We start from the raw sequence: 19,748 nt of genomic DNA, 5'->3' as shown, positions 1-19,748 counted from the left end.
CCAGAAGTGGTACATGGCCAATGCCTAGACTCGGGAAGCTTAAAGCTCACATGACTCAGTGAAGTCGGACCCCAAAACAGCAGCCTGGTGAGTGGTCACAGAAAAAGTATGGGATCAAACCTGGAAAAGGTGTTTATGAAAGTGTTGCCATCTAGGGAAGTGACCAGAAATCTGAAAAAGACCTCATATATACATAAATGTACACACTAAATACAGTCACCGCAGCACTCAGTTAAAATATGGGAATGTACTTTTTGCCATCTCTGTTACTGACAAGTTAAAGAGTTCTGCTAGATTGTTGTTTCTGATTATAGCATTTTTTCATTTAGAAACGGAAGCAAGAACCACCAGACAGAAAACTACTAAAAGAGGTTCGAATATTCTAATTTTCTAAATGAACCTGAGTTAATGTTATGATTTTTTTTTAAATCATGCACATGAAAGACAAAGCAGGTTAGATGTGTTAGTTTCACTCAGCAAAGGTGTAATATTGGACCACTTTACCCTGAAGGCTAGGTCTCTAGTTGGGGGGAGTGCATTCTTTTCTTTCATGAACAATAAAAAATGGGATATTCATTGAATCTCTTAAAGTTGGGTGATCTACACAGATATGGTTCAGATAAGCACACCTAGTTTTTCTCTGGAAACTGCAAAGTTTTTTTTAAGCTCTAAAGATGAACATTGAGTGGCTTAAACAATTGGTCCTGTAATATTTCTTCAAGGTAAAAGTCAATAAGATAAAAGGAATCAGTATTTCACTTACAGCTGCTTAGTTTGCCCAGCAAAGGCTGATGGTCCCAAACACTGATGTAGTCCTTTTTGCATTAAGCTATGTTCTAAATAACATGAAGGTAATTTGCATTGTGTTCATGTACACGTGTGCCAATGTCCTTGTCTCAAGTTTAATTTTGTATCTGAAATATTGATTAGGGATGTAAGCGACTAGTCCCTTCCGCCCCTCCTTGCTGCCTCTATCAGAAAGAGGCAGTAGAGCGGGGAGAAGAGGAGCAGGTAAAAGCTGGTTCTCCCTCTCCAGCTCCAGCTCTGTGGGAGGGGGCAGGAGCACAGCGATGGCGTTCCACCTTTGAAATGTAGACGAGTCCCTACTGGGACTCGTGTACATTTCCAAGCAGAAGCGCTGCATGAAGCCTGGGGCCAGTAAGGGACTTGGAGTCCCTCACTGCCCCGGGCTCCATGCTATGTTTCAATCTTTTAATTGCACAAGAGCCCCTGCTGGGCTTGTAAGTTTCAAACGCAGAACATCATGTGGCACTTGTGCCTTTGAAATGTAGCAACAGCTGGGCATGCTCTTCCTACATTTCAAAGTGGAAGCGCCCTTATCAACTAATCAAAGATGGAAATTATTCGATTTCAATTTGATTCTTATCTGTATCATTCGCATAAGTGGTAGTTGTTTCTGTGCTTTTGTTGTTCTTAGTGTTTAATTACTGTGTTGGATAAAAAAAGAAAAAGCTTCAGTTTAGGGTTTCCCCTTTTAGGGGCGGGTAGCTCAGTAGTGTTTAGAAGACATTCTAACTTCTTTGAGTTGAGTTTAAAAATAAAAAGAAAGAGGAAGAAGTGGAAAGAACATCTCTTCCATATTCTTCACTACTAGAGGGTCATACCAACCTTCCTCCATCCCCTCCGCCCTTCCTCCCATGTATGTCCAGTTCTCCTGTGCTTCAAGAGGTTCCTCTCCTGCAAAGAGTCTCTTCCAGTTATTCTCAAACTTTTTGGCCTGTGGCCACTCGGTTCAATGCAGGCCTGTCCGTAGACCACCAGCCAACCATCCATGATGACAAAATTTGAGGGATGGTGCCAGGTGGGTGGTGTCTGGCTGGGAAGGATGTGTGTAAGGAGTATGGAGGTAGGGATCTTGGTATGAGAGGGTTGGGGGAGCCCTTACCTGGCTCTATGTCCCTCGCTGCTCCCAGACACCTCTCCCCACTGCTCCCATTGGTTGTGCTCCAAGGGGAGCAGCAGGGAAAGCCTCCAAGTGAGAGGTTTCCTGTGTTGCCATTCCCCCAGCCAGGGGGAGGGGAATTGGTAGGGCATGCAACCACTTCCTCCCCCAGCAAGCAGGATCTGGCCTGTGAGACTCCCTGCTCCCCACAAAGCAGGAACCTGGCACTTAAACCTTGTTGTGGGGGAGGCATGGGGCTAGAGTGTCAGTGCAGACTCACAAGTGAGCCCTCAGCCAGAGTCCCAACTGCAAGATAGTCACAGACCACTAGTGGCCCATGGACCGCACTTGGAGAACTACTGGTATATTCAAATAATGCAGTAGTTCCCAATCTTCTTTTATACTGTGGACTGGCAAACCCATTCACAAACTTTTGGCGGACTGGTAACATTTTATTTGCATATTTGCGTATTCATGATTGTAAATCATTTTAAGAGGTCAGGTTTTTTTACATCGCATCTGTACACCCACACAATACATGTTGTAATGGATCAGTGTTTACAAATACCTACAACACTTAAAAAAAATCCCCTCTATCTGCTGGGTGGGGCAGCCCTTCCCTCAGGGGCGATTGGAGCCTGCACAGGGAGGGACATCCACAGAGGAGGCATGTGGGGCACCCTGTTTAGCAACTGAAATTTTGTCAGGGGCATAGGAGCTGGTGCCACGAGTCACCTCTGCCCCATACTCCTTCCCCCTGGGGTGGGGGAAGCTGCCAATGAATCTTCCCCATCTCCTTCTGTACAACCTCTGCCCCTGTCTCCCCCTTTCCCAGCCAGGCTGCTTCCACAGTCTCCCCCCAGCCTTCTCTCCCGCACATCTCCTCTTTCCCTCCACATATTTGGTGCCCTACTGAGCCATAGGTTGCCTGCCCTGATCTAGAATCTGGTGTTTTTCTGGGGTGGGAGCAGTGGAGACTTGAGGAAAGGATTCCTGCCCTAGGGAGAAAACAAGGGATGTAAGGGAGCAAACAAGGATGGTCTTCAGCTGGCTTATGAAACTGCTTCCCTACCCTAAGAGGAGAGACCTGAAAACAAAAAACACTAAGGCTATGTCTACACTAGCGGCTTCTTGCACAAGAACAGCTGTTCTTGCACAAAAACTTACTGGGTGTCTACACTGCACGCCCGTTCTTGCGCAAGTAAATTTACAGTCTAGCATCGGAAAACAGGGCTTCTTCCAGAAGAGTTATTCTCGCCTCATGAGGAATAAGCCCGCGCAAGAGGGCAGTATAGACAGGCAACACGAATTTCTTGTGCAAGAAACCACTATGGCTAAAATGGTCATCAGAGCTTTCTTGTGCAAGAGAGCGTCCACGCTGCTATAGACGCTCTTGCGCAAAAGCACATGTCAGTGTAGACGTGCTCTTGTGGAAGACTTTTTACGCAAGAACTCTTCCACAAAACAATTCTTGCGCAAGAAGCTGCCAGTGTAGCCGAAGCCTAACAGTGGGAGAAGCTGTTCCGGGGTTGGGCTGACCCACAGAAAAATCAGTCAAGGGCAGCATAGAAGTTAGAAGCAAAAACCTCCCAAAACAAAACCCTCATTCCCCTCGCACACCAGAGCCGGAGGGGGCCAGGTTAGTAGATTTTTGTGGGGCTCCCTACGCTCCAGGGAGGAGCCAAAAATGAGGGTTGATGTATGGGAGTGTGCTGCCAGGAAGCAGGCTTGGGGTGTAGGGTCTGGGCAGGAGGTAGGGTGCAGAAGTGGATTGGGATTGGTGGTTCTGAGAGAGTTGGAGAGTGCAGGAGCGGGCTGGGCAGGAGGTAGGGCGCAGAAGCGGAGGGCAGGTGTGAGGTCTGGGCAGTAACTGCGGGTGATAGGGCTGGAGTGCCAGCTCCGTACTGCGGGAGAAGGAGCCCTGAGCCTCGGGCCAGATCTAGGCAAGCCTCTTGTTCCCCACTCCTGGGTTAGACCCAGGCCAGAGAAAAGATAAGCTCTGACTGGAACGAGGTGTACAGATAGATCGGAATGGCTACATAGTTCGAACTATCTAGCCCGTGCCGCGTGTAGCTGCGCAGCACGGGGTTCGAACAAGCCAGCTTTTAAAAATGGCGGAGCCGGTTTTATGCTAATGAAGCCCGGGAAATTCAAATCCCGGGCTTCATTAGCAAGTTCGGTATGCATACATTCCCCCCCTAGTTCGAACTAGGGGGGTAGTGTAGACATACCCTAGGGGACTTCTGTGGTCCAACCCATCACACACCATCCCAGAGGTCCTGTATGTGCTGCTGTGACAATAGTAAACATGAATTTTGTTTGAAGCATCAGGCAAACAGTTGCTTCCCTGGCCTCTACAAAAATACTAAAATCAGCTCTACTTAGAGCCAAATCTGCCTGGAGGACATGCACATACAATTCCTATTACGATGTTAGCAGGGGTACATATGTGTGTCTGAAGGAATTAGGCCCAACTTTCCCATCTGACTGCAGGTTCTGAGTTGGCTCACAATAAAATGCGTCTCGTGTGTGAATGAGATGAACTGTATGACACTGAGATGACTCTACAGCATGAAATGCAAAACAAATGCAAGGTTCTTCGACAGCTCAGTTTACAGGCTAGTTAAAGTGGGAGTGTTGGACCTTTTTCAGAATGGATGGAAATCCTAGTTGCCTTAGAGGCCATGAGTAGCTTGGAAAAGCTTTAATTGAAGATGTTTGCATATAGTATCTAGTTCCACAGCAGCTGATTTTTGATGTCATCACACTGTGGCAATGCTGCTTCCCTGTGAACCATTTATTGTGGCATTGTGGGAATTGCAGTATCACAGGTAGCTCATGACATTGTGATCCAGTCCTGTTTGAGTCATTCTGCATAGTGTTATCCTGTTGTGTAATGCCTTAAGTCCCTCTTGCATTAAAAAAAATTGAGGGTTTTTTGATGGCATGGACAGCTACAAAAAAAAACAATTCAGTAACTTGTAGCTTGTCCATTGTAGTGGGGTGGGAGAGAGAGAACCCAGGCAGATGGCTAGCTAACCATGAAAAGCTATAAGACAATGTTGGAATAACTCTGATATTTTAGCAATTCTACATCGGGGGGGGGGGGGGGGGGGGAGGAGCTGTAGCCTGAGGACCACATGTGGCCCATTGGTGTTTTATGTGTAGTCCATGAGTCTGCTGGTTTCCATCCAGGTAGTTTTTTTTTTTTTCCTGTGGTGATTACTAAAGTGACACACACTTTAATGAAGGGCACATGAAGTGAGGTGCATGCTGACCACATGCATTGTCAGAGCCACGTGCTCCCTCTGCATCCAATCGAAGTACTGCTATGGTTTAATCGGCTCGCTTTGCAAATTCTAGTACACAAGTGCAGTTACCAAAAATTGCCCTATGGTGGGAGACCCTCTTGGTTCTGACAATCTTGTGGCCCATTGATATGAAGGAGGGTCACTCATGTGGCCCACTCAATAGCTTAGGTTGTCCCTCAGTGTTCTGCATATTAGAGGCAAGGCCTTTCAGTGTTTGTAAACTCACATTCTGTGTCTTTATGCTCATGTCTCCTTCTTCCTGATATTTTGGGTAACTTAATTAAAATGCTGTTAATCATTGCTAGACGTGGGTGAGAATATATTTTATTAGATCAACCTAGTATTGCTGTGAAGCTCAAAAGCTGGTGTCTTGGCCCTGCTCATTAGTTCAATAAAAGATATTCCTTCATGTGTCTTATACCCTGAGACCAACACAGCTGCAATAACTACAAACCCGCAATGGTTCACGTTTGCTAACCTTCTAAAAATGCCCCCTCTCCTGGTTCCGGTGGCTGCTCCCAAAGCTTGTAAAAGGCTAGGATCAGTGAGGTCACATCTGAGACACAGGACACGCAGCTTACTAGGACTATCTGGTAGATAGGGTTCCTTTAACCTTTAATACATGCTGTGTGGCACAGCTGCAATGTTAAGCAGAGTAGCGCTGACATTTCCATATAAACACATTTAAACGCTAGCAAGCAAGAGGAGACGGGTACTGATTAGATGACATTTGACATTTTTAGTTCTCAGTCATTATCCTAATTGCCACCAAAGGGACTGCTAACTGTTTAGAGCCTGGAGCAGGGATGGGCAATAATTTTTGATGGAGACCACTCTAAGAATTTGGTAAGTGGTCGTACTCTTCTATGATATTAATGGAAGAACTGTGGGTTGGGGTAAGGGATTGGGGTACAGGAGAGGGTGTGGGATCTGGGAGAGTGTTTGGGTGAAGAGAGGGGTTGTGACCTGGGGCAGGGAACAGGGGTGCAGGAGGAGATGAAGGGGTTTGGGTTGTAACCTAGGGCAAGATGGGTTTGTGACCTGGGGTAGGGAATTGATGTACAGGGTCTGTGAAGGGGGCAAAGGGTTGGTGGGGGGGGGAGAAGGGGCTGGAGTGCCAGAGGCAGGCCCTGGCTGTGAGACGCTTACCTTTGTGACTCCCAGGCAGCAGCCTGACAGGTTCTGCTGCCAGCCTCCCTGTCTTCCGTGACCTGGCACACCTCTCAAATGGGCTGGTTTTGGGACCATGTGTGTCTGAACAACTAGTGGGAGCTGCAAAATTGTGCTTGGGGCAGGAATAACTCACAAAGCCTCTCCCTTCCTCCCCCGGGCTCACAGCTCTTCCGACAAGGCCCCACAGCCGGCTTTTCTGAGGGAGCAGGAGCAGGGAGGTCAGGGAGCCTGACAGACTCCTGCAGTGCGCTTGGCAGGCTGGATTTGGCCTTCAGGCTATATTTTGCCTGGCCCTGATCTAGAGACTAAGAGGCCAGGGTTTGAAACCATATCTAAGGGTAGTGCTGCAAGGACAAGAGCAGAAGGGGATCAGTAAGACTAGAAGTAGCCATTGACTCTGTTCTTTTTTTTTTTTTGCAAATTTTTGCCTGTCTATTCTTCCTCTACCCAGATGAGTGATCTGTTCAGGCTGTCAGCTATAGGGAATATTCTTACAAACAACTTTTGCAAATCACCTACCTCCCAAGAATAGTGTTTTATATGCTGCATCCTCTTGCAGTTGCTTTTGTGTAAATACACCTTTAATGAAAAAAGCCTCGAGGTCATCAGGATAAATGTGGTGCCAATACAAGAGGCTGTTGTGTCAGACTGAATGCTTAATGAGCTTCCTTAAAAGCCAGGGGATTGAGTAAACTTCCTAGGGAGGGGGAAACACCTACGCTGTTCTCTGCTGGAGTCTGAAAACCAAGCAAAATGACAAGATGATCTTTTTAAAACCATTTTAACTATTTGTAGGACAGTGGCACATTATCAACAGGCTGCTGAAAGCAGGCAGCGGCTCCTCACAACAGTTCACTTAAAATAAAGGTGCTACAAGTAGTGCTCTGAATGTGAAGGGGATTTTTTTCAAATCTCTAGGTTACTTATATCCAAAAGGATCAATCTGCCATCATTACTCACACTGAGCAGTAAACTACTCTGCAAAGATCCCACCATATCTTTCATTGAAACTACTTGATGAGTATATTCAACAGGTGTAAGAGGTGCAGAGTGTGACCTATAATAGGCTCAGTATCATTCTTGCCAAACACTCTTGAAGCAGGCAGTTTTCTTAACCGGGCAGGGATGTGGGGGGGGGGGGGGGTTAATGGACAATTATGGGAGACTTTTCAGAAAAGCTTGAACACCTGCAGCCCTTATAAAAATCCCTGGAACTGCAAGTGCTTCTGAAAATCACTCTCATATGAGACGACTCAGCCCTTTTAAAGAGAGGGGCACAGTGGAATCAATAGATTTTTTTTTTTTTCTTTTCCAGTTTTCTGCTGCAGCTCTCTATTTTTCTTCTCCATCCTCCCCTTTGTTCAGTCTGGCATGTCTGCTTATTTCCAGTTTTTCCTTCCTTTGGCAGCTTTACTGTATTTTCATTCCTCTAATTGTTTTGTGTGAAATGGTAGCGATTTTGTTTGTACTGTATTTAAGACACCTTCCACTTCTCTGTGGACCCTAATGAATCAGCTGCTCCGTAAGCCATCAGTGACTTTTGTAACAATCGATTCCATTTTCAGCAGTGAAGTTAGTGGTGTTGGATAGAAATGATTTAGTTGTTCTTTTTTTGAACTGATGCTAGGTTGGGATGGGCAATAGTTTTTAAAAAGGGGCCTCTTAATAAATTTCTGAAGTGGCCCTGGGCCCCCTGGAAGAGACAGGACCTTGGGTGGAAGGGATGGGGGAAGAAGACTTCTTTTGCTCCCCGGCCCACAGACCCTGACTGGCTTGGGGGTGGGGGACCATGTGAAGTCTTTGCTCCCACCCCCAGAGAATTGCCAGCTGTTTTAAAACGGCTGGCGGTTCCCTCTAGGTGCCACAGTGGAAGGAGACTTCATGAGCTCCCTCTTCCCCCAGTCCAATCAGGGACTGGGGGCGGGGAGAGTGTGCAAAGTCGCTTGCTCTATGCCCCCACCCTGCCAGGGGTATGCAATAGTTAAAGAGACTGGCTGGCTGTTTTAAAACAGCCGACGGCTCCCTCTGGTGGGGGGGAGACTTCACATGCTCCCCCATCCCCACGTCTCGATTGGCCTGGGGATGGGGAAGCGGCAGGGAAGCTTCAGACTGTGTCCACCAGCTTGGCAGGCTGGATCTGGCCCCCAGAGGCTGTCTTGTCCACTCCTTAGTTAGGATTCTGAGGGCTCAGGACTCGGTTTTCTTAGATTGTGCTCTTGTCTCCTCCACGGATTGCTGTGTGCCTTCCAGCAGTCTTTTGATTTCTCTGTGCCACAGTTCACCTATCAGAAAAATGGAAATAATATTTTATAGTGGCCATTTGACATTCTTCTCAAAGTGCAACCTGAAGTGTTGTGTCCCCGTCTCTCTAGACTGGGATTTCTTTTACACTGCTTGGCTAAAGAACAGCAAGTCCCTTTAGGCTCTGTTCACTACAGCCACCAGCATGTAAAGACACTCCCCGATTACTACATGAATGCCATGCCCAGCTTTCCATGAATAGATACAGGGTGACATCCACGTATCTCTTAATCCAAGCTTCTCCTCCCTCACTCAGAAATGTGTGTGTTGTATCATTCAGTATACTGAACTGCGTACACACTTAAATTAGCCCATCGTTCCAACAAAAGATAACGAATATGCACCAGCCCTCTTGAACAGAGTAGAGATTTTCCAAACATTCAAACATGCTGGTTTAGATAAAACAATAAAACAAGTTTATTAAGGAGAGAGAGATTTTAATAGGTTATAAGTGATAAGGTATGACAGTCAGAAGAGGTAAAGGTATGAGGGTTGCACAAGAAATAAAAAATAAACAAGCAGGTTAATTCCTAAACGTTTACTAATGGCAGTAAATTTAAAAGCAAAAAAGTTGCTCGCCCAAAAGCATTAGTAGATTGTACTGGTTGGAAAAACCTCCCAGGCCAGAACCACTCTCTGCCATTCAGTGATGCGCCTTTGCCTTTCTTTCAAGCAATCTCACTTAGAAAGTGCAAGTAGAGCTGTTGGGAGGAGAGGTATCTAGAGACATTTTTTCCCACTTCTTACAACATAACCCTTTATTCTGGAAAAGTCTTTCCTGGGTCTTGGGATCAGGCAGTTCCATGACCCATGTGAGTTACCAGCTGTCCTTCAGATGAGTTGTAAATTTCTTGTTTGCACCTCCCCTGCATGTGACACTCCAGTTAATCAGGTAACTGTCTTTTTGTACCTAGCGGACCTGACAAACGTGCCTTTGTCTTTGAGATAATGGTCTGAAGGCATTACCCAGAACTACAGCATATTTCAAAAACAATCATATAGCAAGATCTTGTAGGTCCATGTGCGGTGTTGATTTGCATGTTTTAACATGCGAGTTGTGTTCAGTAGAATGTTTCAAATACCTCCTAAGGCATACTTGGTAAAAAATATATCATTGTATAAAAGTGGTGAACATGGGGTACAGGATGTCAGTGAGGCATAATGTGTCATAGTGATGAGAAGCTTACTGAATATTTATAAAGGTTTTGGGATCCTGGGATGAAAAGTGCTATAAACATTACTTAAGTGCAAACTATTATGTTAATAGAACAGCTAAATAATCCCATAGTTTTATAATAGTTGTAATTTCTGGTTTAAAAAAGTAAAATTATTTGTAATTCTTGAGCTAACAACATTATAAGAAGTGCCCCACGAATTTAAATTTTTCCACAGCACTTGACACACATACTTTAAACTCTCTACATTTTGGCCTGTACAGGAAAAAGTATTTTGGAGGAGGACAGTGATAATGATGGCGAACCAAATGAATATGACCTGAATGACAGCTTTCTAGATGACGAGGAGAAAGAGGAGGAGTACGACCCTACGGATGAAGATTCTGATTGGGAGCCAAATCCTGAAGATGTTGAAACACTGTTGAAAGAAGCCCAAAAATTTATTAAAACTAAAAAGTAGTTTGGGCCAAACAATCTTGTAAATTACTAATGTCATACTTGTTTACAAGATTGGTGGGGATTTGGGGAATGATTTTGAAAGCTACCTTTACCTATGCTTGAGACACTACAAACAGAAATAGTTAATGAAGGGGGAAATGAGCACCAGTTTCCTTTTTCTTTCCATACCCATTGTTTTGCCTTTGATAATTTAGCTGGTGAAGTCAAATAATAAAAGTCTGGGATTATATTGTGGTTTAACCGAAGACTCTTTTCCAATTTCTTCACAGCTCATATTGTCAGAGGGAAGATTAATGTGTTGGAATGTAGCTCTTAGAAAGATATTCATGAGGATTATTATGTCTTGAAAAAAATAAGGATTGAAGACTTACCTTAGAGCGGCTTATAGTTTTACTATATAATTGATTCCCTACTAAATAAAGAAGTAACATTGCACAACTTTTTTTTTAATGTGGCAGATCTGCTTATTCTCAGCTCAACAGGGAGTCTTTGCTAAAACAATTATTTTGATTAGTTTGCTATTCAGCTATCCTACACTGTCACATTAAGTTTTACCAGGTTGTTAATTGTGGATGTCTTCACCCTATAATTGCACTTATTTCTCTGATGTTCCTGGTTTAATTTGCTGGTTTTGAAAACGGGCTAAATCACTTGGGGAAAACAAATTTTAAAAAATGCAAGCTGAAATTCAAATTGTCCCAAATCAGTTCTTGACTGTTGTTAAAGCCAAGTGCTTGGTTTACTCTAAGCTGTGCGGCCTCCTAATAAACCCTGCATGGGCTCAGGGTTGATGCGCACAGAGCTGTCATGGCCTGGGGAGAAGGACCTCTCCCCAGACAGCTGCCTGTCCTTGCTGGAGCCAGAGCTGTTCACCACTCTCTCTGATCCGGCAGCTCCCTGCTGGCATTGCTGGGGCCGGAGGAGCACATCTATTTCTGGCCATGGCACCTCCCTGCTGAGGCTGGATGAGCTTGCCTCTTCCGTAGCCATGGCAGCTCCCTGTTTGGGCTGGAGGAGAGCCATGCTCCTCCGGCCACCGTAGCAGGACCAGATTAAAGAAAGGAGCTTTAGGAGCTGCAGCCCAGGGCCCAGAACTAAGCCCTGCCCATTTGGCCAAGGTCCTGGGCTGTAGACCATAAACACCTGTGTTCTGGGCCAGCCCTCAATGGTAAGTGTGTGTGAGGGGAAGTGGGAGAAGGCTCCATGTGCTTGCCATTCCTTCCTCCCCAGCTGAAGCAGTGTCACTGAGCACTGGAAAACTCTCTCTGCAGCTTCCATTGGCCAGGAATTGTGGCCAGTAGGAGCTGTGGGGGGTAGCATCGAGCCACCTGTTTCTCCACCACCATCAAATGGGAGTTGCCCCCATAAGCACCCTATATCCCAAGCCCTTTCTCTCTAGACCCCACACCCTAGCTCTCTCCTAGATCGCACACCTCATCCCTGAGCCCCATTTTGAACCCTAACTCCTGCCCTGACACCATACCCCCGCTCCAGCCTCCTGCCCTGGGCCTGCTACCACACTCCATACCTCTTGGCCCCAACCTGGAAGCCCCCTCCTATACCCTAAACACTCATCCCTAAGCCTGACCCAGTACCCTCATTCCCCTTAACCCTGAGCCCTCCCCCCATATTCTGAATTCCACAGCCCTATCCCCACCACAGATTGTCCATGTACAGAATGAGATATGTTGTTTGCACCAGTATGGAAGTGATGGGTCTCATATTGGAGCACATAACAAAGTTCATTCTGCACATGGACATACAAATTAGAGGGAACCATTGCATCTTTTTTCAGTCATTGTACATTGTGGATACTGTCACTTTATGTTGAAACTGATACTTAGTGGCTGGTTATACAGCGAACTGACTTAAAATTATGCTGAACTTATCTAAACATAGCTTATAGTTTGTTAAAGCTTACCTAATGCTTCCTATTAAGGTCCTGTTTTTAATTGACTTGTAACTTTCCTTAACTTTGAACCTTTTCAGTTTGAATGTATCACGCCAAGTGTCTGTCCCAGAGTGAATGTATTTGAAAGTTTTAGCAGAAATGGTTTAGCCATTACTGAGCACGAGGTTTTGCTTGTATTTTTTTAATAAAAGGCTTAAAACCGTTTTATTGAGAAGATCTAGCACAGCCATATTTTGAAGCAGGGATTTGAAATGTAGCAGAGGGATGTGTCTCAGGGATGTGTCTTTTGCTGTTCCCATGAAAATCTGCCCAAATTTGATTAAGAGCCTCCAAACATCAGATTTTGCACATAAAAGCATGTCAGTTTGGCAGCTGTATTCTCAGAGGATTGCGTCTGCACTAGGTATGCTCTATCCTCTTAGCTCCTGCATTTGATCAGGCTGCACAAGACCATCACCACAAAGTGACTGAGTATAGTCCTCTCCCAGGATTCTGTAGGACTCTGCAGTTTCTTCTCCCAAGCTATGTCTATACTATGGAGTTTTTCTGGAATACCAAAACTCTGACACATCCAGGGAATGTGTCTGCTTTTCCGTTTTTTTGAAGAGCAGATGCGCTCTTTCAGAAGCCCTGTAAACCTTGTTTCATGAGGAAGAAGGGCTTTTCCGAAAGAGGAGGCTTTTCTGATATTTGGCCCGGTGTAATGGGCCAAATTTCGGAAAAGCCTCTTCCGAAAAAAACAATCGGAAAAAGCTACGCAAATTGCATATTGCAATTTGCGTACCTTTTTCTGAAAAAGAAGTGTAGTGTAGACATAGTGAGCCATGGCATCTGGGGCTATGGTGCTGGGCACAGGAACTGAGGTCAGAGACCTTTCTGTGTGCCTTGTGAACTTTCTGCCTAGGTGGTGAAGAGGAAGTGACTTGATTGCACTTCTGAGGGATGAGATGCCAAAGGGGCTGTGGGGCAGCCTTGTGGAGGTAAATGTGGTTCCACATGTTGGAGCTGGTTTTTGTTTCCATTTCTGTTTTAAATGGAGTAATCCATATAATTATAGATTGTATTATAGCATGTATGCCCCAGGAGGCTGAATTAAGGTTGTGTGGGCATTCTTTATGCATGCATTTACAAACTTTGGAAGGCTTGACTTTGCAAATGTAACATTGTAACATCAAAGGGTTTTGTATGTAATAGTATCTATGCTGGTTTGTATCTCCATGTCTGTGAACCTACTAAGAGACTCAGAGATGTTCTCTACCATTAAGAGGATTTTTAATTTGACAATTACTTAATTTTTAAAGGCTTCAGAGGAGTTCAGATAACCTACTAATGTATAAATCTATTGATCTGTATTGGGAACAATATAATATTTTTCAAAAATTATGTCTCAGAAATCTGCCTCAAGACTTTTAAAGACTGAGTACGAATGATCATTCATGATCTTCTGCATCTTGAGAGTATTAGAATCATTTGCTTACTGTCTTTTCACTTGAAAATAATTCATCATAGATGAGTTTTCTGAATTATTTGACTTCATGTGTGATCTTAGCAACCTTCAGCAAGCAGAGACATTCTATTCAGTATTGTCACAATGTGAATTCCCATCTGAGCTGCTCCAAAAGGTTAAATTAGATTTTTCTATTAAAATAAAAGTAGCAATTTTCATTAGTGGTGCTTATCAAGGTCATACGTATAATCACAAAAAAAATCTATAAATCACTAGTAGCTTTACACACTATATTAGCTTTTGTTATTAAATATAATCCTTCCAGGACTTAAAAAAAAATTATGGAGAGGATAACTGAACAACTGTCATTAAGAGCCTCCACAGTAATAATAGTACACCCTGATTTTTGTCTTTTAGTCAAGCCTGTGTGCCAGTATTTTTCCTCTTTGTTTCCCCTTGTCAAAAGCAAAGTAGCTTTTTCCATGCTTCTGGTCTGAATCGTGATGGGTTTGTTGACATAAGGATATCAAAAAAAATCAATCAAATACTTCCTTCCCAAATTTCCTGAGGTTTAAATAAGATTCCCCAAAAGTATTTTTATTCTTTTTTCCCCCAAGGTTTATAAAAACTGCCTGCTGGTGAACCAGCTCTGGCCAATCTGGTGACCATCTCACGCTAATACATTTGGTCACTGATAACCAAGACTCCAATAGACTGGCCAGTGAGAGGGTCCAATTACTCTTAATTCATTGCCATCTCATGAGCTCCCTCTTATTTCACTTTTAAAAACACTAACAGAAATGGAGTGTTTGTGCAGTGGTGGGAGCAGAGCTCAGAGTTTGTATCTAATTTCCTGATGCTTGTCTTAATTGTTTTGAAGGGGAGCCTATGGGAGAGGAAATTGGGAGAATGTTCTAAAAATCTAATACTTGTTGATGACAAATGCACTTGGCGTTAGCCAAATCTGGCAACATATATGTAATTGCATCCCTGATGTCTTCTCCGCACTTACCTGGTGTTTCGGCTTTGCCATGTTAAGACTGCCCATTGAAAGGACAGGTATAAAGGCTATAGAGAAGACTTCTGGTCACATCTTTCATGGCAGCCAAGACTTTGCCAACAAATATGTGGACAAAGGTGATCCAATGGATATAGTGTACTTGGACTTTCAGAAAGCCTTTTACAAGGTTCCTCAGCAAAGGCTCTTAACCAAAGTAAGGAGTCCTAGGAGGGAAGGTCCTCTCATGGATGGGAAACAAAAGGTAGGAATAAATGGTCCGGTTTCAGACAGAGAGGTAAAGTGTGGTGTCCCCCAGGGATCTGTACTGGGACCAATGCTGTCCAACATATTCGTAAACAGTTTGGAGAAACAGGCCAACAGTGAAGTGGCAACATTTGCAGATGTTACAAAATAAGATAGTGAAGTCCAAAGCAGACTGAGAAGAGTTAAAGGGATCTTACAAAACTGGGTGACGACATGGCAGATGAATTTCAGCATTGGTAAGTGCAAAATAATGTACATTTGAAAGGAGTAATAAAGAGGAGCTGTTCACCTTTGAAAAAATATGATTGCAGGGGCAATCTAACAGATGTCTATAAAATCAGAATGGTGTGAAAGAAAAAGAAAAGGTTTTTTTATCCCTTTAGATAACATACAGGAATTGGGGGTCACTCAATGAAATGAATAGGCAGCAGATTTAAAATTAAGGAAGTACTTCACACAACACACTCCCCAGGGTTGTTAAGAGCCAAAAGTATAACTAGGTTAAAAAAATTGGGTAAGTTCATGGAGGATATTTCCATCTGAAGGTGGTCAGCTTTACAACCCATGCTGTATGTATTGCTAAATCTGACTACCAGAAGCTGGGACGGAATGACTACTCAGTTCTTTCTACTCCATCTGAAGCGCCTGGCACCAGCTGCTGTTGGAAGACAGGATACTGGGATTAGTGAACCACTGGTCTGACCCATGATGGTTATTATAGTCACATCAAAATTTACCCTGAAGAATGATTTAGAATACAATATGCAAAGTGCTGACTCTCCATGATTGGGGACATCCTAACTGTGTCAGTATTAGACACTATATCCATGGGCCTGGTTGTCTTCTCAGTAGTGCTTGTGAATTCTATCTTACAGCTGTAGTTTTTTACAGTGGCTGTTGCAGTTCTTTGGCCACAGAGTGTGGCACATCAAAACCAAGGACTGGACTGTTGGATCTGTCAAGAGATAGGCATTGTCTGTGTTTGAAACTTGTTTTGACACTTGGTATGCCATCTGGAAATGATATTGAGGTTCTTTAGAGGAATTGGCCAAATGAGTTGTGTTGAGATCTGTGGATTAGACGCATCTTTAAACAGATTGATGTGACATATTTTGAACCATGAGCAGATTATGCAAGGTAACTTGTTCACTGATGCAGATGGAGCAATATTGGAGAGGACCAGAAGCAGGTGGTGGTGATTGGTCCCATGGCACCAGTTGTTATAAGCATAGAAACAGGAGCAGCAAATGGGATTTTGTGAGGGCATTCTCTAGGTGGAGGAGGAGAGGCTACATGATCCTTGGGGTGAGTTTGTTGGTTTGTTTTATAGCTATGTCTGGGGTTTTGGTACCAAGTACCTTTATGGATTGGGGCCTAAATGAATTGCTGTTGGAGCCACGAATCATTGTGACAGTGAAGATTCAAACATGAGGGTGACTGCCTCCATATCCTATGTATAGAGTGCTAGACCAGGATTCAGAGTTCAAGAAAATAGCTGAATGCTTTCTAATGATTTAATTCCACAACACTCTTCTGGATCCAGGACTCTTCAGAGAAGAGAAACGTGGTGGGGAGTGAGTGTGTGAGTGTGTGTGTGTGTACATGTTTAGAGGGGAGAAATGGGGACATTTAGGAGGAAATAAACAGAAAGATGGAACAAGAATTTGGTGATATGAAAGGATTGGAAGATATGAGCAAATATCTAAAGGAAAAAGGTGGGGGCATAACTATATTCATGGTAAAGACTACATCAGAGATGAAAAGGATGGAGCTTGGTGCATTGAGGAAATTAAAAGCAAAGGCTGGTTGGGTGGAAAAGCTTTTGCATTCTAACATTCTCAAAGTGTCACATTTCAGCTGCAGAAGCTTAAATACTGAAGGGGCGGATACCTGGTAGCTGGAATTTCCACAAGTTCAGTTCAGGACTAGAAAGCAGCTTCTTTCTTTGATGTCTATACAATTACATGGATTCCTCTAGATCAGGGCTACTCAACTTTGGAAGCCCCGGGGGCCACAATGATACTCACAGCACATGCTGAGGGCTGCAACATAAGTGTGGTTGCATATGCATGCAAATATATGCAAATAGCTTCTTTCACACTGACGGTCATGAATACAAAGGCAAGACTACGCAACACGCAGGCCTCATTTAAGTCAGTTCTGCTGATATTAATAAAATGCGATATTTATCTGATTTCTATCCATATGACCGCACTTTCAATGTGCAATGACAGTCCAGGAATTTAATTACCAAAACACATATCAATAGAGGTCCATTATATTGACACGCCATTGTGGAGTGTGTTGTTCCTAGTGGAAGCAATGTTCAAAGGATCCCAGCTGCAGGCTGAATGTTGAACCCCATGTAAAACTGCACCACGGGCTGCAAACAAATGGGCCACAGGCCAGATGTGGGCTGTGTGTTGAGTAGTCCGGCTCTAGATTATATAATTTGCATGCATAAGATTATATCCAGATGGAGCTGGTGTAGCTGAGTTTTTAGGGGTGGGGGACTGTCATTTTTATGCTACCACAATGAGATCCCAGTCCCTGATTAGGGCTCCTAGCACTGTGATCATATGAATACTAACAAACGGCAGACTGGTATGATGGACCTCTCTGACCCCAAAAAAGGTTCATATCACATAAGGGGAGAGTAATTCTGTCAGGTATGTCCAAGGAAGGAGGTCTATTTAGATTTAGATTTTGCTACACTTGGTCAGATTTAATAGATTTTTAAAATGAAAAGAGCTCACTGATCCTCTCACCTGATCTCCTGGACATCATAGGCCACACACAGTCATTCCTATATCTAGTCCATCAACTTGTGGTTAAGCTAGTGCTCACTTTCTAGAAAGATTCCTTTTATCCCATCTTAATGGAAAGATTCTCCTTTATGGAGAATCCAGCATATTCCTTGGGGAGTTATCCTAGTAATTAGTTATCCTTACTATTAAACATGTATTTTCAGTTTAAACTTTGCTGGCACTCATTTCCAGCCATTGGATCTTGTCATGCCATTTGTCTGCTGGATTCAAGAGCCCTCCTGTAACACGTATTTTCTCCTTGTGCAGGTAATTGTAGCCTGCAATTAGGTCAACCAGAAATAACAAGATGCTGCATATTTTAAAATTATTTCCCTTGCCATTGTCTACAACAAAACAACTGTATATGGCATGTATAATTAATGAACTTGAAACTACAAAGGCTTTGCATTTCCAGTATCTTTCCTGTCTACTTATTAAAAAAAATAACTTTCTCCTTCTAGACTTCATTCATCTGATGCATAAATAAGCAAAGCTCATTCTTGAAACACTCATTAATTTTTATATATATTTTTTAATGGGAAAGTTCAACACTTGTGTTTATCTCTTGGTACTGTTAAAGTCATGGGGTAAAACTGGTCTCGGTAGAAGAGATGATACAAAGTATTTGAACCAAACTCTTAGTCAGAGTAAGTCCTTACAAGGACCTAAGTAGTCCATAGGCCTTGTGCACAAGGTGAATTTCACCCAGAACACTCATGCAATATATTTGCTATCAATAATAATTTCTAATCAATGAGATGACTGTAGATCTGAAGCTCTTATTGACCCTGATAAACAAAGTAAATCCTAGTTGCAAAAACTTTTACACGGCAGGATGTCTATTTGGAAATGATTATCATTTTTTCCTTGTAATTACGATCTCCCATGCTGCTGAGTGTTTGTTTTGTGTGAGGAAATCAAATAACCACCATGTAATGGGACTTTAACCAAGCCAGCACTGACAAGAAATAAAATGGCTTAAGTGCTTCGGTAGTTCTACTTACAGAAATGTAATGACAAGGCCAGAAAGCAATATGGACAAAAAGCAATACTGTATTGATTATTCAAATTATTGAGCAGCTAGATAATTGTTCAGCTAGTGCTTGGTATTTTGGAGCCACTAATATGATATAAATAAGTATTGCAATCCATTTTCCTACCATGTAGAGCTGTGAGTCCATTCAGGGTACTGTAAGAATGGCACAAGCAGACAGACTTTTGGTTAGGTTGGCCAGTCAGTTATTCATAGTTAATAGCCCAGGACAAAGCCTCGTCTCCTGGGTTTTCTTAGACTTTTTGACTGCCATAAGATGAGGCTGGACAACGGGATGGATCACCTGACAAATTGCCCAGTTCCGTTCATTCCCTCCAAAGCATCTGGCACTGATTGCTGACAGAAGAGAGAGTGCAGTATCTGGACTACTGACTCAGCATGGCCATTATGTTCTTAACAGCATCTTATGCTCCATCAACAGCACTGAGTGCTGCAGTCACCACAGACAGTATAGACATGTAGAAGATCTGGCAGATAGTAGATTAGAATTGAGGTGCCGGGCTCTGATTTCTGCAGTAAGTTTAGAAAAGATCTATCTGCATTCCCTAATCTAAAAAATTAGATTAAAAAACAAGGACTCTATCACCCATTTTTGAAGAATAGCTGCATCTAAAACGGGATTTGAACTAATGGAGAAAATATCGCATATGGAGCTGAAAAGCAAGGTGTGGGAAATAAATTTGCTTGCATAAAGTTCTTACAGCCTTCACTTGTGATGAGTGATGCTTGAATCGGAAATGCTAATGCATGCACTGACATCCATGTGACTGCTTATGTGTATTACTCAGCAGGGGAAAATACAAGACTTCATTTGCTGAGAGAGTGTGATGTATGGAATACCTTACTGGGCACAATAGAAATAGCTACTTGGAACGCTTCCCAGTAGGCAGCTATTTGGAAAATAGCAGCTAAATCTGAAGGTTTTTTCTTAAGGCAGTGGTT

At 43.4% G+C, this 19,748-nt stretch overlaps 1 protein-coding gene across 2 annotated transcripts in view; it reads left to right on the top strand.

Moving 5' to 3' along the window:
- APLF (aprataxin and PNKP like factor) overlaps positions 1-13,614 on the top strand; it is a 75,421-nt gene extending 61,807 nt beyond the window's left edge. Inside the window, exons 10-11 of one of the 2 annotated variants that reach the window (XM_006114108.5) lie at positions 330-371; positions 10,127-13,614. In XM_006114108.5, coding sequence (XP_006114170.2) covers positions 330-371; positions 10,127-10,323 — 239 coding nt within the window. In that variant the 3' untranslated portion in view covers positions 10,324-13,614. The remainder of the gene's footprint in view (positions 1-329; positions 372-10,126) is intronic. The other variant, XM_075925559.2, reaches the window with a different exon arrangement.
- The last annotated feature ends 6,134 nt before the right edge of the window (positions 13,615-19,748 follow it).

Source organism: Pelodiscus sinensis, chromosome 3 (assembly GCF_052426305.1).
Source record: "Pelodiscus sinensis isolate ZL-2025 chromosome 3, ASM5242630v1, whole genome shotgun sequence".
In the NCBI taxonomy this organism is placed as follows: Eukaryota; Metazoa; Chordata; order Testudines; family Trionychidae; genus Pelodiscus; species Pelodiscus sinensis.
Note: the sequence above shows the minus strand (reverse complement) of the source record. Positions and strands in the feature narration are given on the sequence as shown.